We start from the raw sequence: 25,722 nt of genomic DNA on the forward strand, positions 1-25,722 counted from the left end.
ACTTAATGACTACATGTCATTTATATTATTATTGAAATTACTGTTAAAAGCTATCATTTTACTAAGAATTTTCTGAAGCATTAAAAAATGTGGCTTTTATCATGTATCTTGAATTAAACTGAGATTTCAAACAACTAATAAAACTACACTTTGCGCAACTGCATTGAAGATTTCTTATTAGCACTGATCCTCTGTGGATAAATGACAGCAAAATGTTTGCTGCAAAGACTGGCTTTAGAGCCCAAGGTGAGATGTGGCCATAATCTTTTTATTTGGACAACAGTTCATCACGACAGGTAGAAACCAGCTTATCAGGCTCCTAACCTGGCAAATTCAGACCCGACAGGTATTGGAGGCCTCCTTGAACCCATAATACGAGGGGCTCGTTCCCTGAGATCTCTGTCAGGACGAATACTGCCTTTCCTTGATTTGTGAACAATATCTGTGATATCAAGATTCTCATCTGCTGGGAAAAGTTTACAAAGACTTTCTCCACATCTGGGTTCAATTTCCTGGGGACAATAAGAAGTAAATTTAAAAAAATGAAAATAAATCATTTCTTTTTCATATGGTTATTAAATAAATTAAAAATAGGAAAATATTTTCCTACCAGTATTTAAGGGAAATTGAACTACTTTGAAAAAGCACAATATTTAGGTAAATTTCATTACTTTTTAAGCTTGTTCTAAACATACTAAATAGATCATTTAAGAGATAAAACTAAGCTTCAATAGCAGATCCGATCTTTTAACTTTTTAAAGCTTGCTTTTAGTTTAAAAAAAAACAGACATTTCAACTCTTAAAATTTCATAGTATATTTACTTGACCATCTCTTCCAATCTTCACTCTTTTATTGTCATTCCAGGCATTGAATAAATGATTGGTCTTTTGAAAATCCAAATCTCTCCTAAACAGAAGAATATTATATTATTATTTTATTAATGGTATCATCTTTTTTATTCTAAGAATTTTTGGTATATTTTTCACAAGGACATTTCCTAGTTAAGTACCTTGTGATCCAATCAAGTCGAAACACGCCACTTAATGCTCTTGATGTCATGCCAGGGGGCAAAACCCAACGAATAGGTGGATGGTCCTTAGTTGATTCTTCTGACAGACGTGCAAATCCTAAATTGTATAATAATAAAAAAATTCATTCTGAATTGGACTAATGATCAGAACTTTACTGTTAATTAAAATCTGCATCTATTACTTCAATAAGAGTATAATGTATTTAAGTTCTTAAAATAAGAATTTAGAAGTTTTCAAAGATATTTTGATTTTTACTCTACATGTAATTTTAATAATAAAATAATAGTTTATGATAAAGGTCAAACCCGTAATAATAAAATACAATTGTTTTGCCTTATACAGTGGAGTGGACTAAACATCTTTCAGAATTTAGTCCACATACATCCTCAAATGTTTATGTAACATTTTTTAAATTAGAAATATATGCTTATATAAAATGCATATGTTTCAACCATGTTTATGTCTTACAATAAAAAAAAAAGGAAATGAAAACATTATAATGTACAATTAAACATACACATATTGGCCTGGATACACACACACATATATATTTATGTCATTGGTCAGGTCACAAAACAAACAAACAAACCTTGGAACTTTCCACTTTCTTTCACAGAAAATATAAGTATTACATTGTCACATTCCTGAAACAAAATTCAAATATTCACTTGAAACATGTTGAAACACCTAACTTGCTAGAAAATAAATTAGCGCTAGAGCTAATAAGACAGTCAAGTATAAAGATTGACAATAAAAAACACTTTACCCTAAAAGCTTGGTTGAATCTAGCTTCATTCTGTGGAGGGGTTGACCAAACACCTTTAGCTTTAGCTAAAGCAACATTTTCATGATTGTTACTCTTTACTAAGAAAAATCTTGCTCCTCGCATTAGGTATTTTAATTTGGACCAATAATCTATATTTAGAATAAATATCAAGCTTTAAGAAGTGGGATTGTATACATGAGTTCTGAATAATTTTGTTGAGCTGTTTACGCAATATAAAAACAATTAATAAGGAAATGTGTCTTACATTGAAATACATGTGACTACCTGCCATAGTTGAAATTTGTCCTCATTTGAAATATCAATTGTAAAGAAAAAGACAATGCCATTTTATAATGAGCCCTTTTTTCCTGAAAAGTCTAATTTTGGATCTGATTTCAAAACTTAAATGACCAGAATCAGTCAGACAGGTAAATAATTGTACAAAATTTGATTTTGATGCATTAAAGAGATTATTTAATTGCAATGTCATCAATTTGTATTTTTATAGCTTTTTGGTTCTGTAAAAAAAGGACACAGCAACTAACAAATGACCAGTGGCAGAAATTAATTAAGCAATATTTGAAAGCGTAACTGAAGGAATAAATAGTCTCTGCTAGTTTATATTTATCTAATAGACATATTTAAACAACTAACGTCTTTCATCCTCTCTGTCTCTGTTTCTAGACTCTTTTGATGAGTGATCCCCAGCATCACCAGGACTTCCTTCTCTAGGTTTGTTCTTAGCACCCTCACTTCTCCTATCCCACTCAATAGGAGAGATACCTCGTTGTGATTTCCGTTTTGACTTGTCTGATTAAAAAAGAATGTATAGAAAGCTGATTGACATAAAAATGAATACAAGAAATACAAGAAAAATAAAAAAAATACAATTTAAAAAATCTAAGCTTATATTAAGTGTAGTTGTATCAATTAGTTTGGATCAGTCATTTAATTAAATTTGTAATATATCTAGACTAACAATAATAAATCTGTGCAATTAGAAATATTTTTACCAATTGTTTTTGTTTAGCACTATTTCATGCTTTTAGATTTCTCAATACACTATGATCCTATCACTTGTCTGGACCAGTTGGGAAACAGATGAAGGGAGAAAGAAGGGGGTATCTGTATTAAATGTTTCTGTGATTGCTTTTTAAATGCATATATGTATAAAAAAACAACAACCTGAATTCAAACACAGCCAATGTACTAACCATTGTGCCAGTGAAGTGCTAATGAAAATAGAAGGTTTTATAGTAATCATTGTTAGTTTCAAGCTTTAAAGCAGCGACCTATAAAGGGGACTAATTCAACTTATACCATCACGTCAGTCAAGTACAATTTCTTTCCCTTATTCAACACCATCATTGACACCACCTAGTCACTGCCCGGTAAACCTACCCCATCCCGCACTTCCGGAAAGCTTCATTCTTTGACATACTCTTTTCTCCACCCCTACACTTTTTTATCTTTTATCAAGAAGATAATCCATGACAACACGCCTCTTGACTATCACTAGCATCTTGACTGGATGTCACATTATCTATCTTGACCTATCGCATGCTTTCTTGCCCCATCCCTATTTCTGGCCAAGAGGCATATAAGTCTCAAACTTAAAAGGCCAAGAGGCTAATAAGTATCAAACTTCTTCAATCAGGAGCAGTCACTCCATTTTATTTGAACGTTGAGGGGCGTTCCTTTACAGATTCCATTCATTGTTCTTACTTATTCTTATTCACTGGCCACCCTCTAGAGCACCACCTCCAGCTGAAAGCCCTCCACCAGGAGCACAGCCAGCTACAACGTTGACAGGACTCTCAGATAAGTTGGAAGACAAAGTGACACACACTCTCTCATACATGTGCTAAGAGTGATGATTAAATATTACTAAGAAATATGATGCAATCCCCTCCCCTTTTATTTAATGTAAATAAGCATCTGGCAAATTATTAAGTATTGTATCTTTCTCTATTGTCTGTTTGTTGTGTGCCTGCTTCTGATATCTTTGATGACCCAGCATATTGCACACTCAAACAATCATCCCCTAGACACCAAACAAGCCACACATACAAGTGATACACGCGGGTAGTCACAATAATTTTGTCTGCTATTGATTAAATATAATTTATACAGGACTTTGGTGGGATGGCTTATAAGGCTAATGGTATGGTAGTTATTAAAAGTTGTCTTTCTTTGGAAGAGTGATGATGAGTGAGTAGGTCCAGGGCTTGGGCTATTCCTCTAATTGCAAATCTTTAAAAGTGGGTTTAACATGGCCTTTATAAGTTCAACAGGAATGTTGTTCACTCCCCTTTTCAGTGCTTTCACAGCTGATGCTACTCCCAAGCAAAGAATAGGATATTTGTCGATTTTGGATACTGCAGGGACTATTATTTAGTAATTCAGGATCACCTGAGATTTCAAAGTTGTACAACTGCAACAGTGTTCAGTTTATCTTCTCATTGCAACTTTTACCTCAGTGAGATATTCATTGTTTTTGTCTTTTACTGTGGTAGTTTTCTATGCTTTAAGGTAGTGAGGTTCATTGTGTGTGTGTTGATATCCTGGACATATTTAGCGCTGCAATGCGTCCTCCAACTTTTGCAATAAATTTGGCAGCAGTTTGGGAGTCTTTCGGCTTATCCAGGTCAAATTTTATCATGTTTTGTTAGGTGCAATAAATAATTGTGAAATGTTTCAACTTTATCTGAGAATGGGTGTGGAAAAAATAACATGTTCAAAGTTTTTCCCTAATAACAAACAGAGTGAGATATCTTTTAAAAAGAAAAAAATAATCCCCTGGTTACCTTAGGTATTACTCTTTTACAGTTTCTAAACTTGAAAAAGGTTACGCATTGGTGAGTACATCATAAAAGAATATAATTATGTTAATTTGTTTTATTCTTGACTGTGGTCAGGAGTCCAATAGATCAATTTTTGACTAACTCAAACAGAGTTAATATAATTTTAGAACTAATTTCACTTGTAAACTTTCATACCTTATGATTCTATCCTTAGAGGTATATTTAACATAAAAAGTAATCTCCCTAGCATGAAATTTTATTACATAAACTATTTAATCTATTCCTTTTTTTAAAAAACTTCTTACCTAATTGATTAGTATCTTCTAGGTTTATACTAATATTTAACTTTTCTTCATGGGCTACTTCAGCTTCCTCCTCTTCATCTTCCTCTTCTTCTTCCTCCTCCTCATCACCATCATCTTCCTCATCCTCTTCATCATCTTCTTCCTCATCATCGTCTTCTTCTTCTTCATCATCCTCAGATTCTTCTGGTTCTAATGAAGATGATTTTCAAATTTAAAAAATATAAATAATCCAATAAGTGGTATTATTAGTATGTCAATAATAAATAAACAAATTATTTCATTTGAAATTTCATTACAATCTTTGCATAAGTGCCCACAGTTTGTCAAAATAATACACAAGTTGATTCACATACATGATGCTCACTCCTTAAAATTGAATACCAGATAAAATGATTAATTTGCTTATTTTATTACAGAAAAATTATTATTTATCTATGTAATACAATACACAAGTTATTTCTCTTATCTCCCAGACAGTTACTTATATTTCATATGTAACACACTCAATCACAATTAGTAGATGATGAAATTATGAAATGATGCACTCAAAAAAAAATTACTTTAAATAACAAGGGTCAGGATTGTTACCATAGCAAATAGGAATGTTACCATATATATAGATATAAAAGCATTAGGATAACTAACTCGAGAAAAAAGTAACATTTTCATCTACTACCCTCCCTATCCCAAAAAGTAAATAGATTGTGTGTCTGACTGACTCTAACAAACTAGTCAGTTTAAGACGAGGTTAGTCAAACATGTAGATCTACTCTTAACACAGATTTTTTTCTTTGCTTACAAGATCTAGATCTAACTACATAGACCTAGATCTATTTCTTTTACAAGATTGTAAACTTTACTGTATGGTTTTCCGTTATACAGTAAGTCAATAGATTATATAATAGGTTGGTATGACCATTTTGGATGCGCAGAAAAATTACATCAGAAAAACATCAATTACTAAGTTATTATTGAAAATAAAAAAATAAGAATAATATATTTATTTTCTGTAAACCAAAACACATATTATATCAACGATTGTCAAAACCAACAGTGTTTCCCTTTAAGAAATTGTAAATCCTTACTTAAAATATATTGTTTTTTTTCTAATATGTCACAATCACAATGGAGGGCTGTGAACTATGAATTAAGATTATTTCATTGGAAATGTCAAGTAACCCATTTAAGGAGATTGTTGGTTAAAAAGTCTTGCCTTGGGTGCCTCCATTCTGGCTTCCCTGAGGTGTCAACAATTTTAGTGTCTTAGCCCTTGCATCCATATGAGGATTTGTTGAAGAAGATGGCCTTTTTAGACCTCTATGAAAAGTTCTCAACATGGTTTCTAAGAAGATTGAAAATAAGACCTTTTAAATCATTGTAATCTTAAAGAACATAAAAAAAAAATCTGACTACTGTTCTCTATAATAGAAGTGCAATGCAATATTAACCTGTTTCTTCATTCATTTCAGAAGAAAAGTCATCAGCATCATGACAATCATCTAAGATATCATCAAGAACATTTTCACCTTCCACACCTGTTGAAAAGACATTTTAGATTTTCTGTTGTTAATAAGGTTTCATTTCTCATTATCTATACTATAAAGCAGAAAGTAAGGTATGTCCCAAATAAAAATCTAAACCATTTGACCAATCTTGATAAACTTGGCATAAATGTTTCTTGGATACTAACAGGAAAACTAACCCATGTAAAGTAGCCTTAAAACAAACTTAAGTTTAAAAAGACTTCAGACTTAAAAAAGTTGCCCAACTCTATGAAAGTATTACATTTTCATGTATCTAGGTCATGCATGCGAAGAGCATAGAATCTCACGACGGCTACATCTAGATCTAATTCTAAGAACTACACTTTAACAGATGAAAATACAAAATATTCAATTTAATTTAATTATCTAATCAAATTAACTTTCAAAAGCATTTTTACATAAATTTGTTCCTTATAGCTGCAAATTTAGATTTCTTCTTCTTCATCGTTCTCATTGTTATGTTGGAGTGTTCATATGACTAGACCAATACATGAGATGAACTGCGCAGTGGTTTCCAAATCAGGGAGCTCTCCATATAGCTTTCTTTCTATTGGGGTGATTTGGGGCCAATGTCTTATACGGGCCTCTTGGTAGAGAGAGCAGTTTTGGAGGACGTGGTCGGCATTTTCTGGTGATACTCCACATGGGCAGATTTCACTGGTTCCAATTTTGAGCTTCTGGAACATGTGTTGTCACATTCTGTTGTGTCCGGTCCTGAGTCGAAAGATTAGACGTTGGTCTTGTCGGGATAGCTTATAGTAAGCATCATCTTTCTTGTGATTTGGATGGGAGCTCGTCCATTTCTCATTTATTTTATCTACAATTAATTTCTTCATTTCTTCTGGATAGAGTGCAGAGTTTACTTGTGAGTTTGTTCTCCCACTCTTGGCGAGTGTGTCAGCCTTCTCATTTCCTGCTAGTTGTATGTGAGCTGGTATCCATTGAATAACAGTTTTTTTGCTGTTGTGGTTGAGCTTTGTAAGTGCTGTTCTGAGGTTTTTAATATAAGGAGAATCAGATTCAAATTTAGATGTATAGTTGTACATTTCAATAGCCCAATTCATGTTATCTGGCACTTCTTTCCTTTGACAATACTGAAAGGTCATGCATGCACAAAACAGAACATCTCTCAAAGGCTATATCTACTCTTAGCAAAGATAGTTCGATACTTTAACACATGAACATACAAAATGTAGTCCATTCATTTCATATTTTAATAAAATTAACATTCAAATTTGTGCTTCAAAAGCATTTTACATAAATTCGTTCCCTAATGCTGTGACTTTATCCGTCTTGACATACATTTAATAGCTATTAAGGATATCGCCATTTTCTTCCATTAGACACTACCAAAAGGTCAGGCATGCGCAGAACAGAAACCTTTCAAGTCTTCATTTTGGATTTTGTTGGATGTAGGTCAACACGAGTTCAGTGTTTAGTCATTGACTAGGCTACTAAGGCATTAATATATTTCTTATATTTTAGATCTAAATTTACATTCTTCTTCTTCTTCTAGCCAGCTTTTTGCTGCTGAGCTCTTTTGCATAGTGTGCCAAGGAAAAATAGTGTGCTGTTATCTTTTGTTGTTCAGCACTGCCGTACAGGGTGTTGGTTATGTTGGGCTGTAGTGGAAGTAGGGTCTGCCTAAGGTGGATTAGGAAGGGCATTCAAAGAGGACTAGATCTACATAAAATTAAAATAATTTTTTAACAATTAGATTTATACAAAATTATTCTTTGCTTGGGTAAACCATCTACTTCTTATAGATCTAAGTAAGTAAGTTATTAAGTAGGCCTATTATAAGAGATCATGATTAGACACAATTTCATAAATGTACATTTAGATCTACATTGATGTATTATAATAGTAGATCTACATCTATTATTATAATATCTAGACTCTAGATGTAGAACTAAATATATATACATAAGCAAATGTTTTGATTAAAAAATTGGATTTAGGTCAATAAGCTAATAAATAGCTCCATTCATACTATTTTTACATTCACTTTACTTATAACATTATTATTTTGTTTAATCCTTTCTAATACACTTTATCAGTGACAAGCATTTTGCGGGCAATAACTGGCTAACTGATAATAATACAGAAATAGAATTTGAAATCAAAATGAATAAAAAACAAAACAAAAACTTCTTGCTTTTTATATTGGCGAAAAAAGTATTTTAAAATGGAAAAGCATCTTAAGTAAAAATTATTAAAGAACTTTAAATCAAAAAGGGAAAAGAATGATGACAAATGCAAAGGTGAGAAGTAGACTATTGATACAATTCTGTTCTTATAAGACTGAAACTTTGTGCAATGATTAAGTTCACGAATACTGATCATATATGTATTATACAATGCTAATAATCATGAGTAGATCTAGAAATCTAGATCTACTCCAGAGAGATAGGTGGAAATGGTATCTTTTTCTCAAATAGACAATCTGTTGCACATTTGCCTACATTTAAAATGATTTTATTTTGCAATGATGCTCAAACTCTGGCCTGCGGGCTACATCCTGAGCTATCCAGCCCCCAAAACTTCTACCAATAGTGCCTAATGAATGTGAAATAATAGCAACAAAAGTTATATAATGTATCGATCCCTTTTATTTAACAAATAATTAAACATACAATTAGAATATTAATGATATGTTACTAAACATATCAAGTGAACAATATGTCTATGAACGATTTGCCATGTGAACCATTTATTTGGCATTGTTTGTTAACCAGTTGTCATGCGAACTATTTGTTATGTTTCCAATCTATATAAATCTAGACAAGTGGTCTTCAATGTGGGCGAAAATGAGAGGCACCAACAAAATGAAAAAAAAAAAAATTCTTGCAAATTATCACTAGCAAAGTATTTATAATTAATTTTTTTCTAATTTAAAATTATAAACAATGTTAGAGATCTTTTTTTTGCTGTGTATGGGAGTTCCCCCTTTTTACAATATTTTTTAACAGCAAGCATAAGGTGTCTATTTTTGATATTATAAACATAATTTTTTTTTGTGTGGATAAATAAGCATGTTATTGCCTTTATTGTTCTACTTATTGTATCACAACAATATACCAGATAAAAAAAAATATGTTAATATCTTCATATGTAAATGTTAATTTTTAATAATGTTAAGGCTAACTTTTAAATAGAATCATATTATAATGTTTATTTAAAAATGAAAACATTAATAATGTGGGGGAGGGCAAAAACTTGCCCAGATGCAGTTACTTATCTTTCCATGGGTTTTATTGAATCACAACAATATAAACATAAACTAATGTGTCTACCAGCAACATATAGCAGAGATGCCTACATTCCAAAAGGAAAATATGTATTATCAGATTTGGAAATGTGTATTTTGATTGGCAAATGTGTATTTTTCTAAATATCAAGAAATATACTCAGGAAAGACTAAAATTAAATAATTCAAGCACATTACATATACAAAATGCAGCAATCCTAAAGTTAACACAGTATAAAGTTATATAAGACATTTTGTACATTTATCAACATATTTACACTTCTAGTCTTTGTCATAGACTTATCTAGAATATGTTAGAATAATGGGTCTATATAATGGGAATAATATAGGTCTATCTCTATCATCTATCTTGTCTACTTTAGTCTAGATCTAGATCTCCATTTCACGAGCAGTAAGATCGTATCCACTGCAGAAGAGAAGATAAGATTCTAGAATAGATATTAGATCTAGACATTCTAGACATCTAATATAGTCTAGATCTAGTTGTTGCTTTTTCTAATTCTAGATCTAAAATAACTTTGATGACTCAAGAATAAATAGTCTGAGTAGTGAATAAATGAGTCAGTCCTGCTAGTGTAGATTTATTTACTAGATTTCTAGATCTAAATTTTACTGGGCTACAATGGCATACATACAATAATTTTTTTCCTTTTTTTTCCAGTCTCAGGTTCTCCTGACTACAATTAGAAGTAATGATCTACCTAATCTGTTACAAGGATATAGACATTACTCACATTAGATCTACACACATTGGGAATTGTAGGTAAGAAATAAAAAGTTTTGTCCATTCATTTTTTCTATCATTCTTTTTAGTTCTTGATTATATATTGAGTAAATAACACTAATGCTATATTTATCATTTGAATATTTTCATAATAGGCTATATTAATTTATATTTTCATTTTCTTTATATCAACAGATCAAAACAACTCATGCAGTGTACACTGACCCTTCCTCTTGTTGGAAGAAAACATCACCACATACTAGTACCTCGTCAACCATCTACCCTGACTGAAAGCTGCCTAAATACTGCAGTATGACATAGAAGTACTTCATAATCAATCACCACATCACATGCTGCTTATCACAAATATAGCAATAATTTCCACTTTATAGACCTGGATCTATATCATGTTAACAACCTGGGATTCTTTTCTCGTTGGATGCTGTCGTTGACCACCACCTCCAGCTACAAAGACTCTTACATCATTATAAAGTTCTACCTATTTCATTACAAGATTCATCATCAAGCACTGCATGGTTCCTGGTGAACCACTTTATCATCAGCTACTGTTTCAACATAAATAAGGACCAGAGTTTTTCTGTCGTTGTAGCTGTACACATGCAATGAGCTACAGTCTCACCATGTCACATTATATCAGCATTTCTTACCATCTATAACATTTATACTGCACAGCATACATATGTGCATTAACAGCTCAATGGCTATATATAAAAAGCCATATCATATTACAATGAAGGACTATCTACTATAAAGGCACTGCACTCTACAATTATTCAGCCACCTAAAATATACAAGTTGCATTTATTTTCAAATACTGGTGCCATTCTATTTACTGGATTTATATTGTGTGTACTCTTATCAAACCTCTAGTATGAGTACAAATAACATTAGGTGCTTATGAAAAAAATGCAGGCCTGAAACCTGAGAAAGACTAGATTCCAAATTATTTGAACTGGTGTAGGTAATTTTTTTTTTAACTTTGAAAAACTTCTTGTGTAAACCACAACCATATTCATATTAATTATATTTTAACTATTTATTTACTTATTATTTGCATGTATTTATAATTAAGGGATACTTTATCTTGATTTTAGTTGTTTTGGGGATTACATTAATGTCTGAAAAGTAAAAATTGGACTTATTATGTCTTCGGGAGAATTTTTTTTTTTGCGCTGGGGTGTGTGTGTGTGTGGGGAAGCTATCTAAAATAAAATTTAACAATATTTTAATAAATTCTGTGTTTGCTTCTATTCTTAAATGTTACATGAGCTAAATAAAACATCTTTTTGAACAATATACATACATATCTTGTTTTTCTCACTCATTGAAACTTTAATTTTGATTTTTCTCAAAATGTCTATTTTACATGGGTATGTGATCTTAAGAATCACTTTTCTCAAAAACTATCAGTTCAATTATAATAATATTTGGTATACATGTTTAAATATGGTCTAAGCACAGGATGACAATAGAAAATGTCATAAAATGTTTACAGGAAAAGAGTAAAGGACATTTTAATTGGTTACAATGGCTGAAAACGCTGTCCGCAGAAGAGGGTAAAATTTAAAAATTTATATAAAAAAATCTATATACATTTTTCACAATGTCTCATTGTCATCCAGTAAGGAAATAGGGTGTCTATCTATATTACAAATTTCAGAACTGTAGCTTTAATGGTTATTTCAGAAACACATTCTTAGAAATGACATGATTTGATCCCTTGACCCCCCCTTATAATGAAAAAAAGTTGAATTTCATTAAAAAAATATTTTTTAAAGACATATTATGTGTTCCTATGATCAAATACATCATTTGAATACATTAAAAAGCCTAAAATGTTAAAAACAAAAAAAAAAAGTTTTCAAGGTAGATGACCCCCTTAAACTCAGTTCAGAAAGCTCGAACTATATTAGTTTCATTACAATACATTGAGTTTGACAAAGTAGCTAATAACAGTTCTATAGTAAAATTCAAATGAACAAATATAAATGGATCACTTCTCAGTTCTGTCAGAACAATACTGACACAGACAAAGTACAATGTCAATAACAATTGAATTATTTGAATGGGAAAATATTTAGCCTATATTTAGAGAATAGAGACACTTAAGACAGTTAAATCTATTAAATAGGGAGGTGAAATTCCGGAACTTCCAGTGTCCAAAAAATGACGTAAAAACTTGAGACAAGAGACTTAGGTACTTTGATAAAAATTTCCAACTCAATATATTGTAATGAAACGGATATAGTTAGATAGAGCTCTTTAAACTGAGTTTATTGATACCTAATTTATGTTTATAAGCTAATTAGAACAGAAGTTATAGCAATTTTAGTGGCGAAAATTTTGCCTATATTATTAAAAATATTTCGTTACCGAAAAAGGGAAATTTTGCAATAAAAATGCTGTAACTTATAAACTATTTGAGTTATTTGCATGAAAATTTCACCAGAAATGCATGATTATGTCCTGATATTTATTTTACTTTCAAACAAGGGATAGACTTTGACGAATTTTTCTTTTTATTTTTTAAAGTGAGGTTACTTGTAAAAAAGAAACGATCGACGAAGTACTTTTTCACATTTCAAAGACTAACTTTTGAACCGTAAGAGATAATTGAATACAATTTTAAACAGAGATGCTTGATTACCTGTTACTACTTATTTTACCTTTAAATTATACATAGAAGTCCAAGAAAATATTTTACACTTCATGACGAGGCACCACGTGTCAAAAAAAAAGACAGAAAAAGTACTTTTTTTTTCTGTTAAAAAGGCTGTAATTTTTTAATTTTCAGAGATATATGAATAAAATTTTCAGCACAAATGCATCAATTTAATTGTGTTGTTCTTTTCATTATTTTGAAACCTGAGATTGAAGTTAGCACAAAACTTTTTTTGGTTATAGAACTGTGGCAACAGTAGGTAGATGTAATAAGTCACCAGGTCGAAAATAATTTTCCAATATGAACTATTTTGTTTGCCCTCAATGATAGTGGCAGAATCTGTTAAAGTATTAAATTACATCCCTGTCTGTTGCTGCCACATTAGTGTGTATGACAATTATGTCACACCGCAGCCACATCTCCTTCTTGAGCTCTGCGATGCTGCCAGGTGTCAAAGTTAGTGTATCATCCAATACAACTTAACTACACCACTACTGCTCCCTGCCTCTGCATCATCAGTGTATGTTTTGTTTGTTTTACATGTTGCAGATGTTCCTTCAGAGTTGAAGATAGTTACTTCCTAGTCCAAACCTCTGGCTGGACGACGGGGGGAGGGAGCGGGCAGGGTTTGAACCTGGGACCATCGATAAATCCAAATGACAATCCAGCGAGCAGACCACACGACCAGGCAGCCATCCATCTGACTATCATGTCACCACACTCACCACCTAGTGGCACACCACAGCCAGTTACATCCATGATGAAGTTTTCTGTGAAAATAAAAATTAATATTTATAATTGAATAATTGTCTTTAATTTGATTTTCAATTAATTATCATATACTCATAATTTAACACAATTTATTAGATTTTGATTTATTTTAGAAAAGTTATTTTAGAATATTTTCTTAGCTACTGATCTAGCATAGTATGTAATAATAATATTCTTTTAAATAGACCTAGTATTCTAAAATTTAAAAAAATAAATAAATAAATAAATTATGTATTTAGAATATGGGTCCTTGGTAATCCAATCTAATCTTAATTATATTTAAAGATTTTTAGGAATCCAGTCTTTTTGGACCTAGATCTATTTAAAATCTAATTCCACTGCTAAATTTATATATATATGTATAGATCTACAATTTAAATTAAAGCAAAGATTTTTAAATAGGCTTAATTATAACGGAGTTATGATCTCGCAACTAGATCTAGCTTTAAAATTATTTCTTAATTAACGGCCTTGTTCGCGATTGAATATCAGGCTTGTTGCGAGATAAATAAAGAAAATAACATCATAAAAGTTAAATATTATCATCAAAATAATATTTCTAAAGTTTTAAATTAATAGATGGTCAAAGAATTGATCGCTGTTGATGGATTTAGAAATAAAAGGAATGTAAGAAAAATACAATAGGCCATTGTTATCATTGTTTCCATAAAAATTTTGAAGTCAACTTACCGCTATGAAATGTCCATAAAATGGTCGCGATCGCTTCGTTCTCGAAAACGATACCCTGTCCTTAGAGCTTACGACTGGCCATCAAGGCAACAACTTATTGAGATAAAACTAATAAAAATAGTTAGGTCTAATGTTAATCTACACGCAGTAATTAGTTCCAATGACGACACGCGATAAAAAACATAAAAATTTTGAAGTCAACTTACCGCTATGAAATGTCCATGAAAACAATAGAACCATGCTGATGTCGATCTAAATAATTAACTGATATCCTATCCATGTGAAAGGAATGGGCACAATTAATCAGATTAAGGATGATTTTGAGAACAAAACCACATTATACTAGACCACACATTGTCTCAGCCTTATATACTGCCGCAGAGGAACACCAGTTTCCGGTAACCAAAAAAAATCGACCTATTCCGGAAAATCAAAGTACCTACAAGAGTTTTCCTTACTGCTACATAGGTCTTTGTTTTAAATCGATTATGCTCACTATATATAAAGATATCATTGCTAAAAAGAGTGAATTTGATTACTTTTGATGATGGAGAACATTTTTGTCTTTAACAATTTTTTGAAAAAAAAAAAAAAATTATTTAAATGTTTTGCATTGAAAGTATATATACATTTTTATTTTTGCTGATACTCATCACAGAAAAGTCGTACCCTGTTGATTTTTTTCCTGCTAATAGTACATGTATCTGGCTATATTCCTACTAATTTTCAGAGCGATCTATTGTCAACATCGAACAAACTTGAAAAAAAATAATAACATTGACCTCAATGGACTTTTCAGGTTTTATTATTTTTTTTTATAGAAGATATTGTTTGTCACCAAAAATGAAATTATAATCTTGTAGCAGATATTATTAGCTACAGATCTAAATACTTTTGAAAGATTTTTTACCTTGCAATTTTAAAAAAAAAAACGCATTTGAAAAAAAATTGTTTCAGGCGATTTGATCCCAATTTTTAAATATTTTGTTATTTTCTGCCATCACAACGCTGCCATTTTGTCCCCGCCTCTCTGACATTTCTTGTAGATCTAGACCCGATAATTTGTTTAGGTAATTCTGCAGGAGTTCAAGGGGCAGCCTTCTTTGTTACTATTTTGCTATTGTTTATGTTCCAAAGAAATCCCAAGATAGTGTCTTAAAAAATACCAAGAATTAACATTACTTCTGTGTTTTCAAAGCAATGCTATTTTTTCTTTTAATTTTGACTTGGTGTCAATACAATACGTTTCTTATTGTTCTGTCTTCTTTTTTAATTGTTAAATATTGTCTATATCTATTCTGAATTATTCTGATATAGAGAATCTAAATTTAACTAGGCCTACAATAAATATCAGCACAGTTTATTACCAAAAATTAATTGACCTTTATTGCCTTTAAGAACTTTGTCATATTAAGATAGTAATTAGTCTAGTTCTAGCAATTAGATTATGAGTCTAATTAATAGACTTATTAGGACTAGATGATACTGGTAAAGCTAGATCTAGCATATTATTTAGCTTCAAAAATAAAAACAAACAAAAACCCAAGATACAAGATTAGTCTAAACAATAACAAAGATGGCTGACCCTTGAAATCCTGCAGAATTACCTTTGTTTATTTCATCAATATTTACATTTTAAACAACTGAAGTTCATAAATATAAATGAAATCAGAATTGTGAGCTAGAAATTTACTACGAATACTAGTCTAGATTACTCTAGATCTACTAGCCAGCGACAAGCTCTCACTTCACTTTCTCCATGTCAACCGATGTTAGGTCAAAACGGCACAAAAAAGATCATAACTTTCTTAATGTTAAACATAGTCATAATTTATACACCATTAGAAAGTTCTTTTAAAGTATTTTAATGATGTACTAACGAAAAATTGTTTTTTCAAAGATAATTTTTATTTTCACCTCCCTAGATTTAAATTTAGATCTATATCCTATATTATATATAGTAGATTCTTATACCTGAACACCGACTTACTGGAACTATTTGGAACTTATTTGGTGAAGGTTTAACTTACAAAAAAACTGAAAGCAGATTCTTATTCTGCAACTAAAGGACTATAAAATAGCTTTGAATTGCCACTCATAGTCAAGATATTATTTTAAAATAAAGTGGGTCACTTCATGCTCCTATATTGAACGCAGTTTTTGGGCTTTCTCCTCACTTGGACAGTGAGCACTGTCATTGTACACCACTATGTAATTGCTAATAAATTATATCTGTGTTACTTAATTTTTTTTAGATTGTATTAAAAGAAGTAGATTCACTTTTGCAATATTGCCAATATGTATTTATAGTCTATTTCCTCATATACTCTCTCTCTAACTCTATATATAGAATATATTAATAATATATATATATATTATATATATCGTTTATTATTTATATACCTATGTAATCTATGTGTAGAAACAGACAGAAATAAATCTATATAAATTATATATCTATAAATTAATTATTATAATTTAATAAACATGATATTTTCAACTAGGGCGACTAGGCTACATGTATTTCCTCTGTCTTTCTTTTAATTCCCATCCAAGGACCCTCTTCTTGTTTTCATAATTTGGATGTTAGTTTTGTGACACATTAACACCCCCTCCCTCCCATAGATGCTTATAATTCTTTTCATGACTCTCTCCCACTTCCCTCCACTGCCTGTTTGATAGTTTGTGACACTAAACGCTTAAGTGTATACCTCTCCTCACTGCCAGCTCATCTGGAGTGATCACATGCAGTGGGCATGGTCTATGGCTTCAAATTAGCAGCCCGCACTTTTTCTTTCATTCATAAATTATATATTATAGATATCTCGATCCAGTTCATGCTTATTCATTGAAAAAATCATAGATTTATTCATCCCAATAATATTTCTTATTACGATTTTGCTGTGTCCAATGAAGGAGAATGAGCTGAATTCATTATTATTCGTTGTACACCCCCTTATTAAATTTTATTTAACAGCTAACAGTATAAATGTGATTGGAATGTCTTTCTAAATACTAAAGATAGATGTTTGGAAGCTTATTTTGATATGCCCATCAGCCTACGATCAAACAGGCTCATAATATAGCCTTCATCCCTTATATGGGTATGAATTGCCGGGGGAGGTTAAAACAACAGCTTTACATACATGATGGTTACCGAGAATCTAAAAAACTGCCATCTGCTTTGGAAAAACGGAACAAAATTACCGGAACTTATCTAAAATTGGACATGCGCAATCCCGAAACGTCGTTTTTAGCTCCAAACTTAAAAACAAATGAATTACAAACAAAAAAAGCGACCCGTTCATTGAAGGAGAATTCGATGGGGTGTCCAAAATATAAGAAGCTACTATATATAATAATATATGGCGGAAAACAGATTTTCTATTGAAAATGCATTTTTGAAGTTCATTATTCATTTTCTCCATATATACAACATCTGTGGTATATTTCCTTTTACTGATGGGTAGACCTATGTTTGTGGAAGCTTCATTAGCAATATTTTTTTGAAATTCGTTTTTATAAGAAATTTGTGCATTTGTGAATGTCATGAAGTATGCAAAAAAAGACACACAGGATTTACTTTTGGATTTATGTGCTCCCCTTTGAAAAGGTAAGAAACATATAAACCTATATCATTACTATGAAATAATGCATGCTTACTGTTTAGAAATGATTGTTCTAAATGATAGAGAAAAAAGAAAAGAAATTAAGTTGTTAGTTTATCTTAAAAATAAAAAAAAAATAGCCTCGATGCCATTTCATAATTTGTGCGTCGTGAAACTATGCATACAATTTTATAAAAATATCATTTAAATGGTACCAATTTTAATTTCAAAACACGTTTATTTTTATTTCAGCAATCATAGTGTTTTATTTTTATTTTTTTGGTGTATAAAAAAAATAAAGTTTTTTTAAAAAACATGTTTTTTTTAAAGCCCATCGGAAGTGTGTCGGGACATTTTGACCTCATCAATTTTTTTCATCGTGCTTAATTTTTTATTCATTCTCGCGGAATAAGTGGAACCGACAACATCTATTAAGCCTTATCATAGACTGAAACTATAACAGACCATTTTTTTAAATAATATCAACTGCTTAGGTAAATATTTTACATTTCACTACGAGTGTCGTTTGTTTTCATTTCAAATAACATCATGACTCGGGAAATGCGTCCTTTTTTTTTGCGCTGCCAGCGTGCGATGGAAATAAACATGCGCGGATCTAGACTAGATCTAGACTAAGATAAAGATTTTAGATCTGGATATTTGTTTAAATATAATTCATAGTAATTTGTTATAGACTTAGATCTACATCTTAACGTGAAAAGGTCTAGAGATCTAAAGATAGTCACTTCTAGTTCTAGTAGTAGTACTAGTCGTAGCTAAGACTAAGTAGTAGATAGTGAAGTAGCGATGTACACACGCGTGGATCAGACTAGATCTAGATCCAGTCTAGTCTCTAGACTAAATTCACTAAATGTAGATCTAAAATTGTATATATCTGTGTCTAAATATAATAATATAATTCATAATAACTTATAGATTTAGGAAATCTGAGATGATTTAGAGCTAAATCTAGTCATTTCTAGTAGATAGTCAAGTAGCGATGCACACACGCGTGGATCAGACTAGATCTAGATCTAGTCTAGTCTCTAGATTAAATGTAGATCTAAAATTGTATATATCTGTGTCTAAATATAATAATATAATTCATAATAACTTATAGATTTAGGAAATCTGAGATGATTTAGAGCTAAATCTAGTCATTTCTAGTAGATAGTCAAGTAGCGATGTACACACGCCTGGATCAGACTAGATCTAGATCTAGTCTAGTCTCTAGATTAAATGTAGATCTAAAATTGTATATCTGTGTCTAAATATAATAATATAATTCATAATAACTTATAGACTTAGGAAATCTGAGATGATTTAGAGCTAAATCTAGTCATTTCTAGTAGATAGTCAAGTGGCGATGTACACGCGTGGATCTAGAATCTAGACTAGCTAGATCTAAGTCTAAATGTAGATTAGATCTAAGATTTTATAATAGATTCTATGTCTAAATATAATTCATAGTAACTTATATAATTAGGACTAGAGTCTATATCAGTAGATTTTAACGTGGAAAAATTCTTAGATGATTTAGATCTAAATCAAGTCATTTCTAGTAGATTTAAGTAGATAGTCAAGTAGCGATGTACACGGGCCACACGCTTGGATCAAGACCCTAGCCTAAGTCTAAATATATCTCTACGTCTAAATATTATTCATAGACTTAAAACTAGATTTTAACATTGAAAAAATATGAGATCTAATTTATTCTAAATCTAGTCATTTCTAGATCTAGTAACTGCGATGTACACGTGTAGATCTAGAATCTTGTCTAAGTCTAAATGTAGATTAAATCTAAGATTTTATATCTAAATATAATTCATAGGAGCTTATAAACTTAGGGCTTAATTAGATCTCTAAATCTAGAATTCTAGATCTACACCTTAAACTACTTAAAGTGGAAAAAATCTAGATCTAGTCAATTATAGGCCTACTATAGAGAAGAGATTCAAGTAGGTAGGATACTTGGTAGTTCTAGATTAATAGATCTAGATGATAGAGCTAGAATGTAGATATATCGGCAATAACACTTTTTTTTTCCTTTTAAAGATCTAAATCTAGGCATAAATCTAATAGATTACTAGATCTAGAAAGATTAAATAATTTTTAAAAACTATTAGCTGTGTAGGATAGAGACTAAATATAGATCTACTTATGGCTTATGGTTTATGGACATAGTTAAAAATAACAACAAACACATAGAATCTATAAACCAAATAAAAGTTGTTTTTATTTCTTTTCTCAGCAACAATTACAACAAATACAAAAATTGAGATCATATGAGATAGTAAACAGAATACATCATGTACTATGCAAAACCTATTATTAGGACTAATACCTATAAGCCTAGACTAGAGTCAGAGTATAGTAGTCTAGAGTCTAGACCTAGAGCTAGATCTAAAAATTGATCAAGAACTAGAAGAGATCTAAATCTTGATAATATTTCATTTAATATAAGATCTTTTCTAGTCTAAAATTATACATCTATAAACTTTATCTAAAATTGATATTAGTTTGTTAAAACATGAAGATATAAGAAAAAAAAAAGACTTTTTATGGTAGGGTGGGGCGAGGGGGGAGGGCTAATTTATTAGTTATAAATATTTTTAAAAATTGTTTGTTTGTTTTTTCAAATGGTCTATAAATATACTTTACTTTGTGACATAGTTTTCTGCAAATAATATTGTGAATTTGTAAAATTCATGGAATATTGGACATACCCTCTGTGAATGATGGATTTTTCATTATTAGGGGTAAGTGTGTTTGATCTCATTTTTTATGGTCTAATAGTCTAATACTTGTCTGATGATAATGAATGAACCATATTTGGATTCCTCTGTTCTTGGGCATTAAAACTGATATATAATATGTCAAAACTGATACTGGTTTTGTTTTTCAGGATGATTATAAAGTATCATTTGCAACCATTTTTTTTTACGGAGGGGGTGGGGTCTGGGGAGGCTAATTAATAGGCATATAAATGTTTTAAGAAACTAGTTTTTATTGTTTTTTTCAAATGTTCTATAAAAATATTTTACTTTGTGACACATTTTTCTGTTAATAATACTGTGAATTTGTGAAATTCATGGATTTTTAGACATATCTTCTGTGAGTGATGAATTTTTCATTATTAGGGGTAAGTGTGTTTGACCTCATTTTTTCAAGTTAAATAATTGTCTGTTGCTTCTGATTTTATTTTTTTTTTGAATTCCTCTATTCTTGGGCAATAAAACTGATATATAATATGTCAATAATAGCTAATTTGAAATTAGTCAAAAAAATGGTCCTAAAAGTAGAATGTTGAAAGCTCAATCTGTTTTCCGCCATATATAGATCTAGACGAATCTATACAGTGTGTGTACAGAAGAGTGAGTCTATCTAATACTAATTAATTAGATTTATGTATAGTCTACCTTTTAGTTTCGAAGTCATTGTGACAGTCAGTGACTTGACTGACAGTCACAGATAAATTTATTAAAGGAAAGGTGCGATGAGACTGTCACTGTGACTGTCACTGACACTACTGACAGACAAGTCTAGCACTAGACTGTCTAGACTAGTCTTAGTCTAGATATCAAGAAACTACGTCTAGATCCTTTATAAAATCAATGGCAATCTAGAAGATAAAGATCTCTGCTTAGTGTAGATCTAGAACTGGTGTCTAGATATGCTGGAATCAAGATCAATAATAGATCTAAATAATTAGAATCTATTACTGCCGCAAAACAATGGCGACCGTTTCTATAAACCTGTTTGCCAGATTTTTTTTACTGTTGTATTACAAATCTAAATTTTTTATTGTAGATCTAATAAAGATTTATATAGATAGATCTAGATCTACATATAATAGATATATATCTAGATCTAGATCTATGTATCTAGATCTATATCTAAGATATATATAGACAATCTTTTAAAAATTTGGTTTATTTAAATCTAGGTATTCTTTTCAAAATATACAAAAACTCGTGTTTATTTAATTCGAATAGCATAGATGTTGCAACACGTATACATTTACATACTAGCTGATACCCATGCTACGCTACGGTTGAAATAGTTGGTATAAACAATGTTTTTACCCTTCAATAAAACTCCCCGCGTTACAACGCTACCCCACCCCAACACATTTTTTTCTAGCTCTCAAATTCTCTTTTTCATTGTACAAACGAAGGGCCCGCAACCTCCTATAACAGAGTATAATATGCACAAACATTTCTTATGCCCATCTTCTTATATAATACAGACGTTACTTCAAACAAGATTACAAAGAGAGTTTGTGTTACACAAACTCAGAGGCGGCCCCCGTCGAAGTCGGATCCCTGTCGGATCTGCATATTCGCAAATAATATTCAAGAGGTGATTTAATTTTGATGTAAAATGTTTTACACGTTTCGGATGTTCCTTCAGAGTTGAAGATAATTACTTCCTAGTCCAAACCTCCCGCAGGACGACGGGGGATGGGAGCGGGCAGGGTTTGAACCCTGGGCCATCCATAAATCTGAACGACAGTCCAGCGCGCAAACCACACGACCAGGCAGCCATCCGATGGTCAAAAGTAATAATGTTTCAAAGATTCATTTGCCGTAAATTTAAATTTAATAAAAAAAATAGTAGATTAGTTTTAGTATATTAAAACATTACAATATTGATCAAAACGTTTGGAAATGAAAATCTACACTTTTTTTTTACACTTTAAGTTTAGAAATTGAAATTCTACATCTTAATCTAGTTTATTTTAGTCTAAACTAGATCTAGAAATTCTAGATCTAGACTCTAAAATAATTTTAATTAGAATATAAATCCAGATCTAGATATACTGTAATAAAAATCTAGATCTAGTTTAAAAAATCTAGATTAGATCTAAATCAAGATATCATTCCTTTTTTAAACGCGAGTCACATAACGATCGAGGCTTAATAAACATTACTATACCGAGTTCTTTTTTCATTTCATTTAAAGAATTCATTCCATATGACGTCAAAGGAAAAAAAACACTACGTCACACGGCCTAGCTAGAATAAAAATCGCCTTCATCATTACGAGCCTTTTATCGAGTGTTCATAGACATTGGTGCACCGAGTGCGTTCTTTTAGCATTTCATTTAAAGAATTCATTCCATATGACGTCAAAGGAAAAAAAAACACTACGTCACAAGGCCGCTAGCTAGACTAAAAATCACCTTTATCAACACGAGCCATTTCTCGAGTGTTCATAGACATTGGTGCACCGAGTGCGTTCTTTTAGCATTTAATTTAAAGAATTCATTCCATGTGACGGTACGTCAAAGGAAAAAAAAACACTACGTCACACGGCTTAGTTAGACTAAAATATGTTTTCATTAATACAAGCAATTTTTTCGAGGGTTAATAGACATTGGTGCACCGAGTGCGTTCTTTTAACATTACATTTAAAGAGTCCATTCATATGACGTCAAAGAAAAAAAATTCCATTACCTCACAATAGGCTAGTACCTGTACCATAAAAAAAAATGTCTTTATTTACACGAGATATTTAACGAGGGTTCATAGACATTGGTGCACTGAGTTCTAAATAGATATTATTTAAAAAGGATCAAAGCCACATTGTTTTTGCGTTTTGTCTGTCAGTCGGTCTGTCCGTTATCTTGATATAAAAAAAACAACTAAAAGTTATTAAAAATTGATTAACCTTTATTTTACGTTTCAAAACATCGCAATAATTTTTAGGTATGAACACAATTGAAAAGTTTATATAATAGATTGTTCCGGATGTTTGTATAAATAGTAAAAGAAAAAGAGAATTTCAGATAAATGTAATACCGTTAATTAAATTTTTTGGATGGTCTCGTATAAAAATTAGATGTACTACAGCCACGTGGAGAGATTTTCATACCTTACTTTGGTGTTTGGATTCTGTTTTCCTTAAAAATCGGAACATAATATTAACGATAATTAGATTTTTTAATGTTTTAGGTAGAAAGTTAAATGTACTGTAAGAGAGTAGTGAGTTAAAATATTTTTCATAAAAATCCGTAAAAACATTATTTCGTAAATAAGAAGATTATTTGTTTATTAATTAGAAGAGGGAGTTCAAACAATTATTTGGCGTTAGTAGATTTTTAAATAAATTCGGAAATTTCTGGCGACGATTTGTAAGAAACAAAATCCGGAACTTTCTTTATCGATTACAAAACTTCTATGTTATGTTTTACAAGAAAATTAAATGTCTAAAAAGTAATTTTCAGTAATCAATTCTAGTAAATTACTTTTTTTAAAAGCCTTATGCGATTTCAAACAATCATTAGGCATAATTCATGTTTTATAAAACAATATCCGGAACATTTTTACACTTAATGAAATATAAGTCAGTATAGAGATTATGATTTAGCATTAATATGCTATTTACATAAAAAACGGAACAACATATTATTGATAATGTGTTTTTGCAACGTTTAAGCATGGAAATTGAATGTAATATAAGTTAGAAGAGCAAACAAACATTTGTTGGCGTTGATTAGTTTTGCACAAAAAAATCCGGAACAATCAATTTTAGATACTTAAAACTATTGAGATGTTATGGGAGGAACATTAAAGGGTAAATCAGATTTTCAATAGCTTTTAGAGTTCTAGTTTTTTAAATCTAATCGTGACGGACAGACCGACCAATAGACAAAACGCACAAAAATAAGCTTCTTTTATTCGGATGGGGGCACTAAACAAAAAATAAATAAAATCTGATTTTTAAAAAAAGTTTAAGGAATTGGTTTAGCACCTGATCATGTTGCGACATTACGCTACTGCACGAAAATCGCTGCATAAAAAGTCCATTTAAAAAAATGTGCGTGATATTTACATACAAAGTGCATTATTAGCCTTTATAAACAAACAGAAATGTTTTCTTTTAATTTTAGCAGCTAGTTGACCAGAAAAAACGTCTTTAACTATTATTTGTATTTGTTGTAAACATTTCTTGTACATTTTAAAAATATATTTGACTTAGTGATACTGAAAATACACAAAAATTGTCCATCTTTGTTAGCATATTGTAACATTGCCTCCCTTACATTTACGTAATTGTTTTAGAATTGGTGTAGGCCTATTTTTATGAAAAAATCGCTTGCATAATTAATTTTATAAATTAAACGGTTTGCTTTTAGAAAACTAAAAGTAGCCGTTGCACCTAAACTTTTCAAGCCGGATTTAATGATGAAATAATATTTTTCATATCTCTTCTAGTTTTCGAGATCTGAGTGTGACAGACGGACAGACGGACATTTTGCACAAACCTAATAGCGGCTTTTTCCCCTTACGGGGGCCGCTAAAAAGAAGATGATTACGTCCTACGCGTCATGCATTTAGTCATGCATATTAACCAATGACTTAAATTCTGCCAAGTCACTGGTTTTCCTGGCTAGCTCAGGCAACCCATTCCCTAGAGCTCTAATAGCACTAGGGAAGAAGGAGTATTTGTACGAATTTGTCCTAGCATATGGGACGAGGAATGTGCCTTTATCTTTATGTCTTTCAGAGTATTTTATTA

At 31.0% G+C, this 25,722-nt stretch overlaps 1 protein-coding gene across 2 annotated transcripts in view; it reads right to left on the reverse strand.

The window, feature by feature from the left end:
* LOC106058448 (YTH domain-containing protein 1-like) overlaps positions 1-21,963 on the reverse strand; it is a 37,603-nt gene extending 15,640 nt beyond the window's left edge. For both annotated transcript variants that reach the window (XM_056029181.1, XM_056029180.1), the window contains exons 1-10: positions 21,618-21,963; positions 6,356-6,442; positions 6,121-6,249; positions 4,908-5,096; positions 2,453-2,608; positions 1,799-1,947; positions 1,622-1,676; positions 1,011-1,128; positions 823-907; positions 325-512 (exon numbers count right to left, since the gene is read on the reverse strand). In XM_056029181.1, the coding sequence (XP_055885156.1) occupies positions 325-512; positions 823-907; positions 1,011-1,128; positions 1,622-1,676; positions 1,799-1,947; positions 2,453-2,608; positions 4,908-5,096; positions 6,121-6,249; positions 6,356-6,442; positions 21,618-21,636 (1,175 nt within the window). In that variant the 5' untranslated portion in view covers positions 21,637-21,963. The remainder of the gene's footprint in view (positions 1-324; positions 513-822; positions 908-1,010; positions 1,129-1,621; positions 1,677-1,798; positions 1,948-2,452; positions 2,609-4,907; positions 5,097-6,120; positions 6,250-6,355; positions 6,443-21,617) is intronic.
* Between the last annotated feature and the right edge of the window lie 3,759 nt (positions 21,964-25,722).

Source organism: Biomphalaria glabrata, chromosome 5 (assembly GCF_947242115.1).
Source record: "Biomphalaria glabrata chromosome 5, xgBioGlab47.1, whole genome shotgun sequence".
NCBI classification, from domain to species: Eukaryota; Metazoa; Mollusca; class Gastropoda; family Planorbidae; genus Biomphalaria; species Biomphalaria glabrata.